Raw genomic sequence first — 17,201 nt, 5'->3', positions numbered from 1 at the left:
CAGGGATGAAGAAGAAAACATTGGGATTGACTTTGTGGTGGAGATCTTTGGAATTCGAGTGGAGAAGGGGACAACTCGTGAGATTATTAGGGGAAGCAGAGAATGAATGTTCTATTGAATGAATAAAAGAACTCAATTCTCTTTTCCTTTGATATTTCCATGTCAAAAAATGAAGATAGGAGAAGATTTTTTAAAAATTTTTGAGATTATGTTTTCAAAATTTGAATCAATAAATTAATATAATTGAAGTTTTGGCCGGAAAAGTGACCAGAAAAGTAATCGGGTTGCACTTTGCTTCTCTTTGTATAGGTAGAGTGGTATAGTATAAAATTCTAAAGGTTGGGTGCTTTACTACTAGACTTAAAAGGTGATTAACTGCATTTTACTCTATTTTTACTGGTTTATTATTGCTTCCCCCGCCCAAAACCAAAAGTTACGACTTTGTCTCTTCGCCACCCCCTAACTCGGCTCTGCTTTCTCCCTCTTCCTATTTCCCTTCCGCCGCACTTTACGCCCTGTCCATATATGCTTCCTTCCTATCCTCCTAACTGTTCTCCTATGCTTCCATTCACCATGAACCTCTCTCTTGACTACACCCTGCACTGTCCTACTAATATGTTTCGCACTATCGATGGCAAATCTATTTCTCATGCTTTCCATTAGCCCTGGGCTTAACTTCGCTTTTGATTGTGGCGCCATTGGCTCCATTTGCATTCAGGTAATTTTCACCTTTTCGCTCTGACAGTACCTCGATTCGTGCTTGGGTGAATGGAATTCACTTTAGATTAGTCGTTGTGCGAACTTCGTCGTTCAGTATTTTGTCATTGGCTCCATTTATGTTTTCTCTGGTATTACACCGATTTTTTTCGATACTACTATTGCTTTTTCTCCTTGATTCTTGGCCGTGGGTTTGTTTGAAAAGCAGTTGCTTATCAATATGCATACTAAATGCTCGATAAAATGTCTGTGTTAAAACTCAGCCATGAGACTCAACCATTCCCATTAAGAGGATACTCCATTAATGGTGGAGACCATTTCTTTGTAAACCATGATTATATGAAATTGAACGTGTCATCAATTAGAGTATACCTTCCTCTTAGTCATGATACATTACTGATCAATTTTTATGATAAGGATTGTCCTCTTAGGGCATCCTTAATTTTCTTTTCATATTAGGGCATGAAAAAGATTTCCAATAAGAGATCTTATTTATTGTTTAAGAAATTATGTAATTTTTGGAATAGACAAAAGAAATTGTATCGTCCTTTTCGCACTTGAAGTAAATTTTCATACCATCAATTGTGTTTTTATATGTATATAATTGATATATAGAAATCTTCTTGCTCTATGATTTTCCGAGATTTTTCTCATGGAAATGAAATCTTGAATTTTGAAAAACAAAGAACAAATTCACAAAATTAATATCAATAACCACACCAACGCATGTTTTTCCTGATATCGCGTGGTGTTTTGGGCTCTTTGACATGGGACAATAAAAAAAGAAAAAAAGAAAACCACAAATGTCTAAAAAGATAGTGAATGTGCCATTTCTTTCTGTGATTAGTTTTCCCATATCAATTTGCCCCTTTTTTCTTTTTTCCGATGCTTATATGTCAAGACTTTCTTGCATTTAATATATTGGCCTTGGCATGCAAAAGCAAATTAATAAACTAATAATTTACATGGTAAATTAATCAAAACTGTATATTCTCATATTGCTGCTTCATGTCAATTTTTTGATTACTCAAATTTCAAAGTTCTATTTTTACTATTCTATATTGAAGAAGCTCATGTATTTAGGAAGCTAACCCAATGTAAGTTTCGAAGCAATAAGAAGTAAGCTGAGCTGAAGGTGATGCAAATGGAGGGTTATAATTCATTTTAAAAAGCCAAAAAATGCAAGTTATTTTTCGAGATCAGTTACAAATACATGGCGGTACATATTTGAAAGGTAAAGTCACTTCCAAATGGATCACCTTTCAAGACTCTCAATTGTAAAGTGTGATTTGCCTTAACTAAACCATTTTACTGGTTCTAATTCAAAATTCTATACTTCTATTATTACAATTGGTAGAGGCATTGAGTAACAGTTTTGTGTTCTTTTGCAACTTGTTGTACTTATGACTAATTCTAAATCACGTATGTAAGTCACTAAACAATACCACTCTGTCCTTTTTTCTTTAGTACAAAGTATCACCACAGCGAAAGGGGGCTTTGGCAACTTTTTTTTTTTTTTTTTTTTTACCTTGGCCGATGCATTAAACATCACGAAAAACACTCTCAACATTTTCAGCAATGTTTTTTTTGTCGCCATTGCCCCCCGTTGGGAGAAGTTTCGCGCTGCTTTTAGAAAATCATCGGGAAAAACCTCCTTAGGCCAACGCTTTGAAGGCGTCGACAAAAACCATGTCTAGGCCAATGTTTACAAATCGTCGGCCAAAACCATGCACATGCTGACGCTTGGAAACGTCGGCCCAAAACATTCCTAAGGCGAAGTTTCCAATGCCTAAGCCGACGCCTTGAGAGGTCGGCCTAAACAAGACTAGGCTAAAGTCTAGGAAGCATCGGGCAAAACCATGCTCGGACCCACACTAAAAGTGTCGCCCCGGATCATTTTTAATTAAAAAAATTGACAATCGATTGTCAACAAATTGACAACCTGTTGTCATTGGTAAACTGTACCATTGGGTATGTTTACCAATAACAACGGGTGGTTAAGTTTTTGACAATCGATTGTCATACCCTAGAAATCAAGAAAATATTTCAAATCATTAAAAGAATCATATTGCAATTTTTGATACTCAACTACAACTTCGAATCATTAAAATCTAGCATAAACTTCTTCTACTAATAATCGCGAGGGAGTGGTTTTTAGGCCTCCGTTGCTGATTTTGAGGTTTTCTGTTAGACACGTGGCCTGAGACCCAATCGGGATTGGAGTCGTTGCTACATCATTTATATGGCTGGTGAGCCACCTAAGTCACCTACGGGGTCACATACTAATCACCTAATGATTTAAAGTTTGACTCAGTTGATAGGCTCACGAACCAGAACTGGGTAAGAAAGAAGGGTGGAGGGTAGAACCAACTAAACTCACTCGATAAGATGACTCGCCACGAGTAAGAAAAGTCGTTTTGATTCGCCACGCTCAATGATGAACGATAAGAATCGGGGTTTTCGCCACTAAACAATGAACTTGTTTTAGATAAGAAAAGATAAGAAACGCTCTAAATAATTTCATTCAAAAATTCATCAAATTCGTCTCCCTTCGCCTCTTACAATAGGTGCATATTTATATAGAGGGAAGACACCCCTCTTGACTCTAGAATAGGAAACTGACATCTAATATTCTCCAGATTACTTTCCTAAAATATAATAAGGAAACAATCTAAAATAGGAAACTTAAGATTACTGACTCAAGCTAATATAAGAAATAATATCTAATTAAGGGAAACTATATCATAGCAATATAAGAAACTTAATATCTAATTAAGCTAAATTCTTGTTCTGAAGTCTTCTAGAATACGCATTTGGACCCGAAAATTCGAATGCATGTTGGGCTGCAATCTGAAGCACATCATCCCCTCTCGATTGGAAAAAGACTCGACCTCGAGTCTTCGTCGATCTTCTCCTGGTCTTGATTTGTTCGTTTCGCCGCTTCTTAGCTTGCCACTTCAATAACATCTTTTCTTTGAGAACTCTTTCCAGTAATTCTTCATAAATTGACTGCTTTGTTTTTCCACGCCAACCAACTCGTTGCCTGAACTGTTGCTTCCTCGGTTGAGTCGTATATGCTTTGGCAAATTTTGCCTCGATTGGATGAAACACCATCGACGAATCTTTAATAGCAATTACTTCTTGAAGTTCCACTTGGCCTGGGTCTAAAAATAGTTCAGCCTGAACTTTCTCTTCAGACTTTGAAATTAGTTCCTCCCGAATAATCTTGCCAATCGCTAAATCCTTCTCGACCAGAACATTATTATCTTGTGACGCTTGAGCTGCTTCATTCTTGGACTCCACTTTTTCTTCTTTAAATTTGTCACCCTTCATAGAAGCTTCTTCAAGTTGTACTTTTTTCTCGACATCAACAATCATCATAGGCAAAGCATTTGTTTTTCCATGCTTAAGAGGATAGGTAGACTTCATGCAACCGTCTTCAGATTCATAGAGGCGTTCTTCGTATCCCAAAGGAAAGAATCTGACCTTCAAGAGTTGCTTCATGTGCCTCCACGTAAATACCAGATTCCTTCCATCTTGAAGACGATTATTTTCCAATTTCTCCCACCAAGTAGATGCTTTGCCTCTTAGTCGATAAACAACTCTAACAACTCGACTTCCATCATCCGGGATGCCGTAGTAGTCGAAGGATCGGTCCACATCCGAAATCCATGCCAAGTATTCCTCGGCGCTCATGCTTCCGTTGAAAGTCGGAATTCCCTTTGGGGGATAATCCTTCTGCACCCATTGGTGTCTTCTTATTCTACCGGAACTCTCGAGGGCTTGGGTCACTCGCTCGAGCCGTGCAATGAACTCTTCTCGCGTCTACTGGAAAGTGAGAGGCAAGTCTTGGTCGAGGTTGCTTTTAGCCATAATCTTCGCATATTTATCAAAAATCCACTCAAAAACACGTGTTTCACTCGGCCAACAAAGATAGAACATTCGCTTTGATACCAAATGATAGGCTCACGAACCAGAACTGGGTAAGAAAGAAGGGTGGATTTGATTCGCTCACTCGATAAGATGACTCGTCAAGAGTAAGAAAAGTCGTTTTAATTCGCCACGCTCAAGGATGAACGATAAGAATCGGGGTTTTCGCCACTAAACAATGAACTTGTTTTAGATAAGAAAAGATAAGAAACGCTCTAAGCAATTTCATTCAAAAATTCATCAAATTCGTCTCCCTTCGCCTCTTACAATAGGTGCATATTTATATAGAGGGAAGACACCCCTCTTGACTCTAGAATAGGAAACTGACATCTAATATTCTCCAGATTACTTTCCTAAAATATAATAAGGAAACAATCTAAAATATGAAACTTAAGATTACTGACTCAAGCTAATATAAGAAATAATATCTAATTAAGGGAAACTATATCATAGCAATATAAGAAACTTAATATCTAATTAAGCTAAATTCTTGTTCTGAAGTCTTCTAGAATATGCATTTGGACCCGAAAATTCGAATGCATGTTGGGCTGCAATCTGAAGCACATCATCAGTCTTTCTAACTAGAAAAATGAGTTCATAAGTTTTTTTACCATATTAGTGGCCCGTAAACTAATAACTCGTCATTTTGGTACCCTCATGGGCTCCTAACAGTTTTAACACTTTTTATTTGTTTAAAGTCGGGTTATTTAATCCTAGGGTCGAGTCTACGTTCAAAGAAATTAAAGAATGAATTACAAACTTCGCACGATACTCGTACTTATACAATTATACAGTCTGACTCTTTGAATAATGAGCCACACATTCGAGTCAGGAAAGATAAAACGGGTCATACTTTCAGGGCAAAGTAAATGAGCCATACATTAATGTCAACATTCACGCAAAGGGCCGAGTGGGCCTAAAAATGAGCCTAAGGCCCAAAAGAGGAAAATGGGTGTAGGGCCCCTAATATAGAAAAGTCTAAGTATATCCCCTATATTTACACATTTTATTCACGGTTTATAAGTTTATCTTATTTGATTAACGTGGTCACATTTATGTGAATTAGCCAATTAATTCCCGAAATTCTACAAAAAGTGATCCAAATAGCTCAAGGTCAATTTAACCTTCAATTTAAATCCTAAGACTCAATTAACGGGTTAATTACCCTTAATCCCTCGCAATGTGTCAAATAAACATGACTATCTATTTTAATCAATTTACACACAAGAAATCGAATTATTAATCCAATTAAGTCAAGTGTTTGACTTTAATCCGGTTTAAGGGACCATGGGTCCTAATGACCCACCCTCAAGGTCACAAAGACCTTCCTAAGAGTCTAAGACACCCTAATTGTATCTAATTACCCTTAGGCCCATGTAATTAAGTCAAATATACATGATTATTACAAGTTTATATGTCAATTTCATTGCTTGATCAATTTTGACTCAATTAGACACACACAAGGCCAACACTCACAAAGGTGGTTATCCACATTAATCAAGCGTAAAGACATTCAGTTAGACTTGATTGGATTCCGATTCTTAAGGTCGAAACACTAATTAAGTCAATTTCACTTAAATTGGTCTAATTACTCATAGTTAGACTTTAATTAAGCGAAATCAAACTCAATAGGACCCTCATCCACTGGCCCTACACATCACTTCATGCATTCATGATCTTCATACATCAATTGAAGCACAAATTAAAAACATGGCCGTAAATAGGCATTATTACACAGGGAGGAATGAATAAACAACATAATCATCACCTAATTAGGTCTAATCGCCCCCTAATTCAATCAATTAGGACTCGAATCAATTCAACAAAAAATTTTCAGCATGCTTAAGAGGTCAATTTTGAGCTAATTAGAGCTAATTAAACTTAATTAAGCAAGATTTTAAACAATGGGAAGCTAATTACACACAATTAGGCCTAATCAAGCAACAAATCATCAAAGTGACTCATCTAAGCCTATTTTACAAAAAAAATCAGAATGTTGCAAAGTCCAATTTCATGCTAATTTTGCCTAATTAAGTTCGTGATTAAGCCGATTACACACAATTTAAGCTTAATTAGACCCAGTTGACCCCAAATTAGACCAAATCATCACATGACTGGCATGATATCATGAGCAATTAAGCACTATTTAACCCGATTAAGACCTAATTGGCACACATACAAGCTAATTTCAGCTAATTACACCTGATTACACAAGAATCAACTCAACTAACACCAAATCAAGTCCATGTATTTTGCAAGTAGTCTTTTTCTAGTACAATCAAGAATAATTAGATAAGTTTGATCTTAATTAAGCAAGTACTACTCAATTAATCCTAATTAAGCTCTACTAACCTAGACATCTAATCTACACATAATTACTCTAACTAAGCAAGCATCCACCAAAATACAAGCTAAATATCTTGATTTCAATTCTGGACAGATGCTTGGAGCCTCACATTACCTTAATCCTAAGAAATATTCGGATCTTCGAGCTCGAATTCGGCGAAATTGGGGGGTTTAAGCTCTTAATTATCCTATTGATTAGGGAACCTAAGCTTAATTAAGGGATTTTGGGTTAGTAATTTGGCAAAACCTCAACACATGAAGTTGGCCAAAAGTCCTTAAATCTGTAAAATGACCCTCTATTTATAGTAAAAGGGGAGTCGGGGGTCATTTTGTAAAATTCGACAATCCATGGACCAAAATGCAATTTGAATTTGAAAATATGAGAGTGCCGGACGGGTCCAGCTGCTCAAATCTATCCGTTGGACAGGGACACAGAAGCTAACCTTGCCCCTGTCCTAAAAATTTCACCTTGGTGAAAGTTGACTTGAACTAGTTGAACTGAACTGGTTTGCTCGGGCAAAAATAACATACTTGCCCTCAAACTTTCAAAAACCTTTCATTTTCACTATTTTCGTGATTTTAAAGCATATTTGAGTGGAGAAAAATTATTAGAAAATATCTTCGAGTACAGAAAAAATTCCCTAACTAGAAAACATTTTGACATGAATATTTTTGTTACATGATAATATCAATTTCTTTGTCTCGAACCCTTATCCTTAGGGGTGGCAATTCGTGTCGTGTCGTGTTTATACGTATCGTGTCTAAATGGATTCGTGTCATCGAAGTCATAACCCGTATACGACACGATTATTAAACGGGTCAGGTTTTGGAAACCCATACACGATACGTTTATATCCGTGTCAACCCGTTTAGACACATTTAAACCCGTTTATCGAAACGTATCATAATAGGTACATGTATACATGACATGATTATAAATGTTATCAGGACACGTTAACCCAACTTGTTTATCCGATCAACTCAGTTACCCGGATATATTAACACGACATGTTTATCCGATTAACTCGTTTACCCGAACACGTTAACACGACATGTGTTGGATTGGGTGAAAGAAAGGAAATTAGATTAGGGACTTCGGAAGTTAGGATTACATGAGGATATTTTGGTAAATCCAAACGAGTTAACGGGTTAAATGATTATAGTAACACGATTAAACATGTTTAAATAAATAGGTTTAATCGTGTATAATCGGGTTATACGGGTTCAACCCGATAAGACACGCTTATTAACCGTGTTTAAACGGGTTGGACCCGTTTAGACCGATTATCAAAAATGTCCAACCCAAACCCGTTTAATTCCGTGTCGTATCCATGTCGTGTTATCGTGTCGTGTGAAATATTGCCAGCCCTACTTATCCTATTGAATAAAATATATGAATCAAAAGGTTTTAATTGGAGAAAATTTATCGTGCCATTCTTCATATAGCATAAGAGCAATTGGGTTTTAAAACAAGGTCTTTGGAGAATGAGCGTCACTTTTCGAAATTCGTTTTACGTGTGCGTCTCCCGATGAAGAAATATTGTCAATTAACTCGTACAAATTTTAAAAATAGGTACAGATAGTCAAAATTAAGTACTCAACACTCAAGGACTTATCTGTTTATTCTCGGTCGTTCGTTTTTATACTTGCAATCCTAATGTGATTTATCAATTCTCTGATTTGGTATGCTCCCCGAATAATGATCATAGCCCGGGTCGAAATGAGGTGCTTATAGTTGCCCCTCTTCGGTTCGCCGTCCGTAAAGCGTTAAGTCGAAGACGAAAAGGACCCCTTCCACGGCTGGGCTCGATCGGTCTTCTATTCACTATTCCCTTGTCTCCTTTTTCCTTGAATAAAGGTTGTAAACACCCCATTTTGGCCCGGGGCATGAACAAGGGATCGTATGAACATAAATGAGGTTAGAGGCAAAATGGTCAAAGTCAATCGCAAAAGTCAACTAGGGCCCGATCAGGAAAATTAGCAAAAAAATGGGCTTGGGAATGCTTAACAGAGCAAAGCACCAAAAACAGAGCAAGAAACATAGGAAAACTGAACAAAAATCGATCCGATCAAACTTGATCAATGAAGGTCAAATGAGAGTCAACGGTCAAACTTAGTTAAAGTCAAAGTCAAACTTGACAATCGGAAGACCCGACTACTATTCATAATTGATCAATGCAAGATTGGTGATATGCACTGTTTCAACAATCGAAAACTGATCGGTTCAATGAAGGACAGTCAAAGGGTCAATTGAAGAAGCCAAAACTTTTGAGGTCAACATTGGTCAATTTGGTCAACCATTGTCCAATGGGTCAACCACATCAAGGCCAATCGGGCAAATTACTCATATGGATTCGCATCTACTGGGAATTTTTATGGTAGATAGAGCACGTCAAGAGATTCATTGTGGAATTTTGCTATGCCCATAACTCATTACGGATACCGAGATATGATTTTTTGAAGTTTTCAGGATTTACATTTAAATTAATTGTACTATGTCTCTTGAAATCAAAGAAAAAAAAGTGTAAAGGTTCTTCTGTTTCATTGGTGCAAAATAGGAAAAAAAAAACCCGAAAAACTGAGTTGTGAATGATAAATTTTTCCTTATTTCTAAAAGATCTTCGAAAACCAAACTGAGATTCTCGGATTTCAAATTGAGGTCGAGATGCCCTCTAGGAAAATAAATAAGGGAGAGATGCAAAAAAAATTTTGGGTCCAATTAGCAGCAAGTTGGAGGACACATTGCAATTGATCAAGAGAAATTGGCGGGAAAGAGAGAGGCGGGCCAGACGAGTAGGCTCGTGGCCAGGGCAAGAGCTTTTCTAGCCATCTTTGGACACCGTGAGCCCCGGAATTATCCCATGGCCACGCAAGATCCACAATGGCGAGATGCAATGACTGAGGAGATTCGATGGAACATGGACGACCGAGGCACTCCAAAAAATAAAGGGCCCATAGATTGCAAACGCAGACCTTCATATGAAAACTCTGTTTCAGTGAACTGTTGTGCGATATAGGTCCCAACAGCGAGCAGTGACATCTTTCGAGTATTGGGAAGGTTTGGGTCGGGGGTTGTAGATTTTCATATGAAGGGGTTCACTTACTGGGACTCTGTGGTCTTGAGCCCAACATGAATATGCTTCTGCTCGGTTAACTGAGCTCGAGCATTCTAGGGTCGCTCTCGAGCGGATCCCGAGCTCTAAGCTCAGTCAAGTAGGACATGACCTCAAGGTCCGAGAGAATTCTAAGTTTGGCCAAATTCGAGCTTACCAGTTCTAGGATTAATTTGGCTCGGGTTGGTTCGAGAGTACCACCCTTAATTAGTTTTGCGATTGATATATCTGACAAGGTCCTGGACGGGGTCGGCCCTCGGGATTAACATGAGCAGGTGAGATTTCGCAAAAGAGCAGAGATCTGCCTGATGATCGAGCTAGTCCGGGAGCTCAATGCTGCTTAATTTGCCCGACTTTTGATCGCATCTAACTGAAAAGCATGCCTTACCTGCATATTCTATATGTATATATATCAGTGACACAATTTCCAATCGCTGTAACTTCTTCGATTTGATGAATTTCTCCGTGCTATGAACTTATAACACTGGAACATCTTGAGAACAGACAGGAAGCAGCAAACAATTGACAAGAAATCTGCGTTTTGTTGCTACCAGTGTTTCGGAAAGAAGCAATTAGAGCAGGTGCTATCTATTCAACTCACTTTACTTATTACATCATTCTCTTCCTTTTTCTCGGTCTTAAATGTTCCACCCGAGCAACTGCAATGAAAGTGATCACACGTAGAAAATCTGCCCGACATTTAAGAGACTCTCATGAGGTACATTGAACATGACACTGTTCTCCCGGCATATCTTCCTAAGAAGTGCGTATATGTAGTTGATCGCTAGCTTCTTCAAGAAATTCGCATCTCTCCTTGCAGTCACCACCGTATTTCCTAGAATGTGCACAACCCCGGCGGCTCTGCAACGGTCCAAATATTCTATCTCCTCGATCTCCGTCCTGCTCGCCCTGGGACCCCCAGCAAAATGGCCGTTGCTATTGTTATTAGCTCGAGGGGATTCAGCAGGCGCAATCGATTCCACTGATGTGACTGTGAAGTCGACGATTGAGGATAGGGTAGTGCTGCCATTTTCATGGGCTTCAAGAGCCTCCCCGGAGCATCTGGTTTCCTGATCATCCAATAAGCTAGGCTCACTCTCCGTGCATTCTTCCATCATGTATTCGACCCGAACATACGTGTAGAGGCTGTCAAAGAGCATCTTCTCGAAATCATCGTCCTTCTTGTGGAGGTCCTTGTAACCATATCTTGCCACACATCGGAACATGTGGAAGTTCTTTGGGCCAATTCGTTTTATGAGGAACCGCTCCTCTTCTGGGACCGTGTACACAGGGAGGTACTTGAGGCACACGAATACTACGACACTGTGGATGGCTGGTAAGTTGGTGATGAAGTGGGAGAACATGAGGGGAACTCCTCTTGCAAGCTCTGTATACACGAGCCCAACCCCTGGAACCCGCACCAGACCTAGACTGGGACCAAGCCCGAGGATCCATGCCATGGACACCTTACTGTGCATCTCGAACTCGTAGCGCTTCTTTGAACCATAATGCCATATGTACATGATGATGAAAAAGGTTGCCGCTATCACTAAAGGGACCCACCCTCCCTGATTGATCTTGAAGAGCACTGAAGTGAAGTAAGTACCCTCCACAATTAGGGACAAGACAGTGAAGATGACAACGAGAATCCAGTGGCATCGCCACACCAAAATCATGATCAGGACCATCAGAAAAGTTGTCACGATCATAACAACCGCAACCGCAGTCCCTGTCATGTCATTAAGTGTTTAAGTAAATTGTTAAACAAAAGCCATGAACCATGAATTTAATAGAGCATAGTGACAAATTTACCGGAGGCATTTCCAATTTGGTTTTGGTTCTGGAATGCTGCAGTGACAGTGACACAAAGGACCATGAGGATCCAGTTGATGTCCGGGATGTATATCTGATGGTGGTAAATTTTGGATGTGTGCACGACTTTAACATTTGGGAAACAGCTGAGAGCAAGTGCTTGCTTGATCAGGGAGAAGGTCGCTGATATTGTGGCTTGACTCGCAACGACAGCTGCTCCAGTTGCAACAAGAAACATGGGCCAGTATATACTCTCTATGGCAACAACACAAAATCGTTAGAGCAGTCTTCTGTACCACAAGTGCTCTCCCGATCATCATATGAAGATAAAATTCCCTGAAAGTTCAACTTCTATCTGAATCTGTAACACCTTCAGCTGCTAGAGCATGTTTAGGAGAGGAGACTGGACAGGTCAGTTGCACCAGTTTGACGAGAAAATGGACCTCGGATTTGGTTCATGAAAAAATGATTTGTGCAAATTATATCAAAGAGCCAGTGCTTTTCACACCAGTTACTTGTGGTACTCGGTAATTCTTGCTGTTGGTCTATTTTACATTGAATTTATCAACCTGATATCCATCGGTTATTCTTTGCAATAACTCTATATAATCCCTCTGATTGAAGCCGTCAATACATACTGATTCCATGTCCGGTCCTCAGCCAAAAAATACTCTGATTGGTGGATTGAGGTTTATATAGGACATTTAGCTGCTTCTTCAATCAGGTTTGAGCAATGGCTACTAGCACTCAAGGTATCAAGTCTGAATTCCGAGCTGCCATTTAGTCAGAAACTAGAATCACTATAATAGTAAATATAGAACAGTAGAAGGGTCACCTGGAATGGAACGATAGAACACATCAAATACATGATCCGGGTTTTCCATGAGGTAAGCAGCTTGTCCGGAGTAGGCTAAGATGAGTGTGGGAAAGACGATCACAGTGAAAGAAATCTGTATGGCCGAAACAGGAAAATGGGATAGATCTGCAAAAACTGCCTCCGTTCCTGTAGAAAAACAAAATGTTCATATATTAAAGTAAAAAAAAAAAAACTATTTTTATGCATTCTCGATGCACCTTTGAAAATTGAACATACCTGTGATACTAAGCATAATACCCCCAAGGGATGTCCACCCATTTTTCCCTCCTCTTTTGAAATACTGAATAATATAAATTGGTGAGAAAGCTTTCAATACACTTGAATCATACTTGCAGATGTTGATTATTCCAATAACTCCAATCAGGATGAACCAGACGAGAACAATTGGGGCGAAGAGCCAAGAGATACGATCAGTTCCATAATGTTGCACGCTGAAGAGGACTACTAATATTGCAACAGAGACAAGCACCACCACCTCTGCACAACACAGACAAATATTTAAATCTTCAAGGTTAAGAAAGAGGTAGCAAGCTGAATGATCTGTTTGGTTCCAGGAGAAGCGAAATACCATCAGACATCTTTGGTTGGTCTAACCTGATCCCGCCAGTTGCTGATAAAACTGTTAAACAGAGCTGCAATAAGCATCTCTCAGCAGAGTAAATAAAAAGCAATGTCCTATTGACTTCATGATACAAAACCACAAGCTGCTATGGGTGAAAATCCATCATGTACATAAGAAAGTCTCTCCATCAGTACCTTTGAGAAAATGGAATACCATGAATTCTCTTCTTAAGCAAATACCAATGCTAGAGAGATTGTGATCACAAAGCTGGACATCATGGCAGAGATGGGAGATGGTTCACAAATATGCTTTATCTTAGAATTCGAGATTGAGCATGTCCCAAGTTTGAGAAAAGAAATCTAATTTCAAGATAAATCAAGTCTCAACTTATTTGTAGTTTAAACATGATAGGGTAAAAGACTCATAAACTTGCATGCCAAAAGGAAAAGACAGGAAACACAAGTATAGAAGAATCCATCTGTGACACAGTATTTAACTTTTGGTGGAAGAACTAGAGATTACAAATCCCCTTTCAGCTCTCATTTTAAGCTATTAAGAAACGAAATTTATTCAGTTTAGGTCCATGTAATGCAACTGCCCGTGCATGGGATGGGCCGTACCTCACACGTGTCTTAGTCTGCAGTATTAGGTTCTATAAGGCATAGTCTGAATCTATTTCATAACTAGTAGTGCATGAAATCCTTGTCAAGGATCTCCAATCAGTGGGCCTCCGCTAAAGGTTTTCTGGGAGGCAATCTATGTATTCTCTCTGCTTTCGTTGGTCAAGATCATGACAATTGACAATCCATCTGGTGGACTGATGTAGAGCTATTTCCTCATCAAGTAAGAATACCTGATATTGCCGGTGTGAGAATGCCATCCCCGATAACCATGCAAGATCCGATGATAACCAGAATAAGGATCGCATGTTGTCTCCATGCACGCCTCTCCAACCATCTTTTTGTTTTTCCAGCAAATGAATGTTCTTCATATGTAGAACGGCTATAGGTTGTCAGCTGCTCATCACTCCGATCTTGATTTGGAATAGACTGTATATTTGCATGACGACAGAGTAACGAGTAGAGAGCAAATGTCCCACCTGCAACACAAGAAGGCAAGGCAGATAAACTCTACAAAAAATTAGGGATGGCTCCGCAAGACATCAGATAATCCTGTGTGAGTGTTAAAGTACCAACGTGACATGCTCTAAGGGACAAATAATTTTCATACAAGCAACTCTTACTTCTATTTACCGGGAAAAACCTTAAAGGGTATAAAGTCTGTACTAGAAGTTGACATATATTTTTGAGTGCGTCACTGGTTACAGTTATGAAACATACAAGTTATAGATTTTTATTAGTGCCCCCACTACTGTTATGGTTAATGGATGTAAATAGAGTTGGCACATTACAATGTGCAGTATCTCTCTCTTTTTTTTAAAGCAAAATTTCGAAAGTCATACACTAACGGATTGGATTGAGACACAATTTTCCGATGATTTTGTTCTTCATTTCAAGTTATTTCTCACATTTTAGAACCTGATTTTTTTTTCTTTATTTCCTTCAATCATATAAACAGAATTGGCAAGACCAGTCCTTTCCTGAGTACAGCATATCTCGTATTATCAACATAAGCCAGGAGATTCAAGACTCGAATGAACATAAAAGAACTGCTCTCGGTAAAAGCAAGAACAATAGCACACCTTGACCACCATCATTTGCTCTGGAGACGATATAGACATACTTAATAAGCGGAATGAGAGTGAGGGAATATATGATCAGCGATAGAGCTCCAATCACGTCTTCTTGATGTTGAATCCCATGAGGAAAGGTGTTGTAGAAGACATACAAGGGAGATGTGCCTAAGTCTCCGAAAACGACACCAAGACTTTGGAAGGAAAGCTGCAGGAGTAATAAGCCTGAAATTTCCTGAGGCAGAAAAAAGGCTAAAAATCAGAACCGCCATCCCATGTTACCGTTCCCTGCTGACCCAATAAGCTTTTTGTTTCCTTTTGGTGTTGGGTTTTATCTGCAAACGGAGAAACCTCACCTCAAGTGTGCACATGGTTCGATATATTCAAGCAGCAGGGAGCAATCACAGAAACTAGTAATGTAAATTTGAATTTGATAGCCGCTAATTAAAAATTAATACCTGATGCCAATATATAACGAGCACATTCAGGACGAGTACTATTTTCTACTAAGATAAATTAGGATACACGGGGTCGATTTGTTTGATACTTTTCAGTTCCAACTTCATGGTTGGTAACTAGTCACGTCTCATCAAATAGCTAGAATTCATGGAATTAAAGCTCAATACCCAATCCGTATATAGGATGAGTGATAAGAAAAGTGAGCAAAACAAATGGAATCATGTTGGAGGGTATGCTGATACTCGATGGGAGACTAAAGCAAAACTTATTTGCCGTAGATCATTTTGAGTTTCCGAATCTTGAATTATTCCTCGAGTGAGTGTTAGCACATGAGAAACAGAGAAGGGAATGTAGAGTTGAACCTTTCGAGGGTATCCACCCCGTAGCTTCTCAGCCTCCTTATCCATAGGATTATCGAGTTTCTGATTCAAAATCAACATCCTTCGTCTTCTGTCTTGACTTGCATCAGTTTCTGAGCTCGCCATTTTCAGAGGCTCGATTCCTCTCTTCCTCCTTCTGCTTCTCCTCCTGCTGCTGCTTCTTCCACCACTTACTGTTGCATCATCCAATAGGCAACCATGAAATCTGCTCCTATTACCGGGATTCAAAACAAACAAGACTGAATACATAAGAAGAATAAACACGGAAAAAGCAAAAAAAATTGCGATACAGTCGGGCTACATTCTGCGAAATCTCGATGGGAAGCTCTCACCTAAAGCTTGTGGATCAAGAAACCAGTCCCTTAACTCCAATCTGTTCAAACATGCTGACGTGATTGCAGGAGCGGTAATATTTCTTCACCTCAGCTCCTTTTTGAATCCCAAATCGAAATATATAATAAAAAAGAAAAAGAAAAAGAATCAGGAAGACGGCATGTTGATCAGAATGAAATCATAAGAGACAAAGCAGAGAGAGCGGGAGAGGGCAGCGGCAATGGGTGGGAAGAAGTGGCAACAGATCAAAATCGATGCCTTCAAGAAAGGAGAAAGAAATGATTATCTACTGGGAGGTGATTCGCCACCCAGCGTCTGGATCATTTCAACCTTCCTCTGCTTAAAAATGTGCAGTTTTCATCACGAGAAAATTAAGGGGAAAAAAAAGAAGAAAAGAAATTGGGGATTTTCTCTAATAAATGCCAAGAAGTAGACGATGAATCAATGTCGGACGAGACGACACCCCAAACGAATCAATGTCGGAACCCCTGAAGAATTTTGCTCTGATTACGGAAAAAAGAAAAAGTTTGAACAAGAAAGCTCGGCAAGGGAAAAAAAAAAAGAAAAAAAGAAAAAAGAAAACAAAGAATCGCAAGACGAGCAGAGCCTGAATGTCTCTCTCGCCTGCTCATTCAATACCATTTTTTCCTTTGTTCCAAAAATAGTATGCAACGAAGGGGCTAATAAAAAGATATTATTTTCGAAATATGGAATAAATATAAGAAATTTTATTAAAATTTGATGAATAATATGTAAATTTTGTTAAGATGTAATTCTAGGGGCGCTACTACCCCTCAGCCCCAGTCCATCCTTAACTACAATGTCGACACATGATAACATATTTCTAGCTCATCAACTTGACAAGACTGGTGGAGGCAGTAGGGGTTTTCGTCGTGCTGATTATAACTTAGGTGCGAAGCTTCGCTTTGTTCTTTGACCTCATGTGGAGCCGACCCCTATGGTTGGGTGCCAGAAGGGC

The 17,201-nt window shown here is 39.0% G+C and overlaps 1 protein-coding gene and 1 long non-coding RNA gene across 5 annotated transcripts; one reads left to right on the top strand and one right to left on the bottom strand.

Annotated features, from left to right (window-relative positions):
• The first annotated feature begins 411 nt into the window (after positions 1-411).
• On the top strand, positions 412-2,183 carry LOC116203127. The gene is made up of 2 exons (XR_004156212.1): positions 412-718; positions 1,801-2,183. It is a non-coding gene; the product is annotated as an uncharacterized LOC116203127 (long non-coding RNA).
• An 8,445-nt stretch (positions 2,184-10,628) lies between these two features.
• LOC116202365 (potassium transporter 10-like) lies at positions 10,629-16,912 on the bottom strand. 4 transcript variants are annotated; one of them, XM_031533897.1, is made up of 9 exons: positions 16,222-16,912; positions 15,872-16,062; positions 15,060-15,285; positions 14,211-14,456; positions 13,364-13,414; positions 13,012-13,272; positions 12,754-12,921; positions 11,919-12,173; positions 10,629-11,835 (listed from the first exon to the last, which is right to left on the bottom strand). In XM_031533897.1, the coding sequence occupies exons 2-9, from the start codon at positions 15,992-15,994 to the stop codon at positions 10,781-10,783; spliced, it is 2,385 nt and encodes a 794-aa protein (XP_031389757.1). In that variant the 5' UTR covers positions 15,995-16,062; positions 16,222-16,912; the 3' UTR covers positions 10,629-10,780. The 4 variants fall into 4 exon arrangements, with proteins under 4 accessions (XP_031389757.1, XP_031389755.1, XP_031389756.1 ...); XM_031533895.1 differs by having other exon boundaries at positions 15,872-16,100; positions 16,222-16,911; XM_031533896.1 differs by having other exon boundaries at positions 15,872-16,094; positions 16,222-16,911.
• Between the last annotated feature and the right edge of the window lie 289 nt (positions 16,913-17,201).

Source organism: Punica granatum, chromosome 4 (assembly GCF_007655135.1).
Source record: "Punica granatum isolate Tunisia-2019 chromosome 4, ASM765513v2, whole genome shotgun sequence".
Classification (NCBI taxonomy): domain Eukaryota; kingdom Viridiplantae; phylum Streptophyta; class Magnoliopsida; order Myrtales; family Lythraceae; genus Punica; species Punica granatum.
This window is presented reverse-complemented; position numbering and strand designations above follow the sequence as displayed.

Excerpts from the sequence above, each read along its gene's own strand:
- LOC116202365 (XM_031533897.1), bottom strand. The coding sequence starts at position 15,994 with ATGGCGAGCTCAGAAACTGATGCAAGTCAAGACAGAAGACGAAGGATG. Across the intron at positions 13,415-14,210 it reads TCTCACACCGGCAATATCAG|TTTTATCAGCAACTGGCGGG; the intron begins GTATTCTTACTT and ends TCTGTTTAACAG. Across the intron at positions 12,174-12,753 it reads GTTCTATCGTTCCATTCCAG|AGAGTATATACTGGCCCATG; the intron begins GTGACCCTTCTA and ends TTGTTGCCATAG.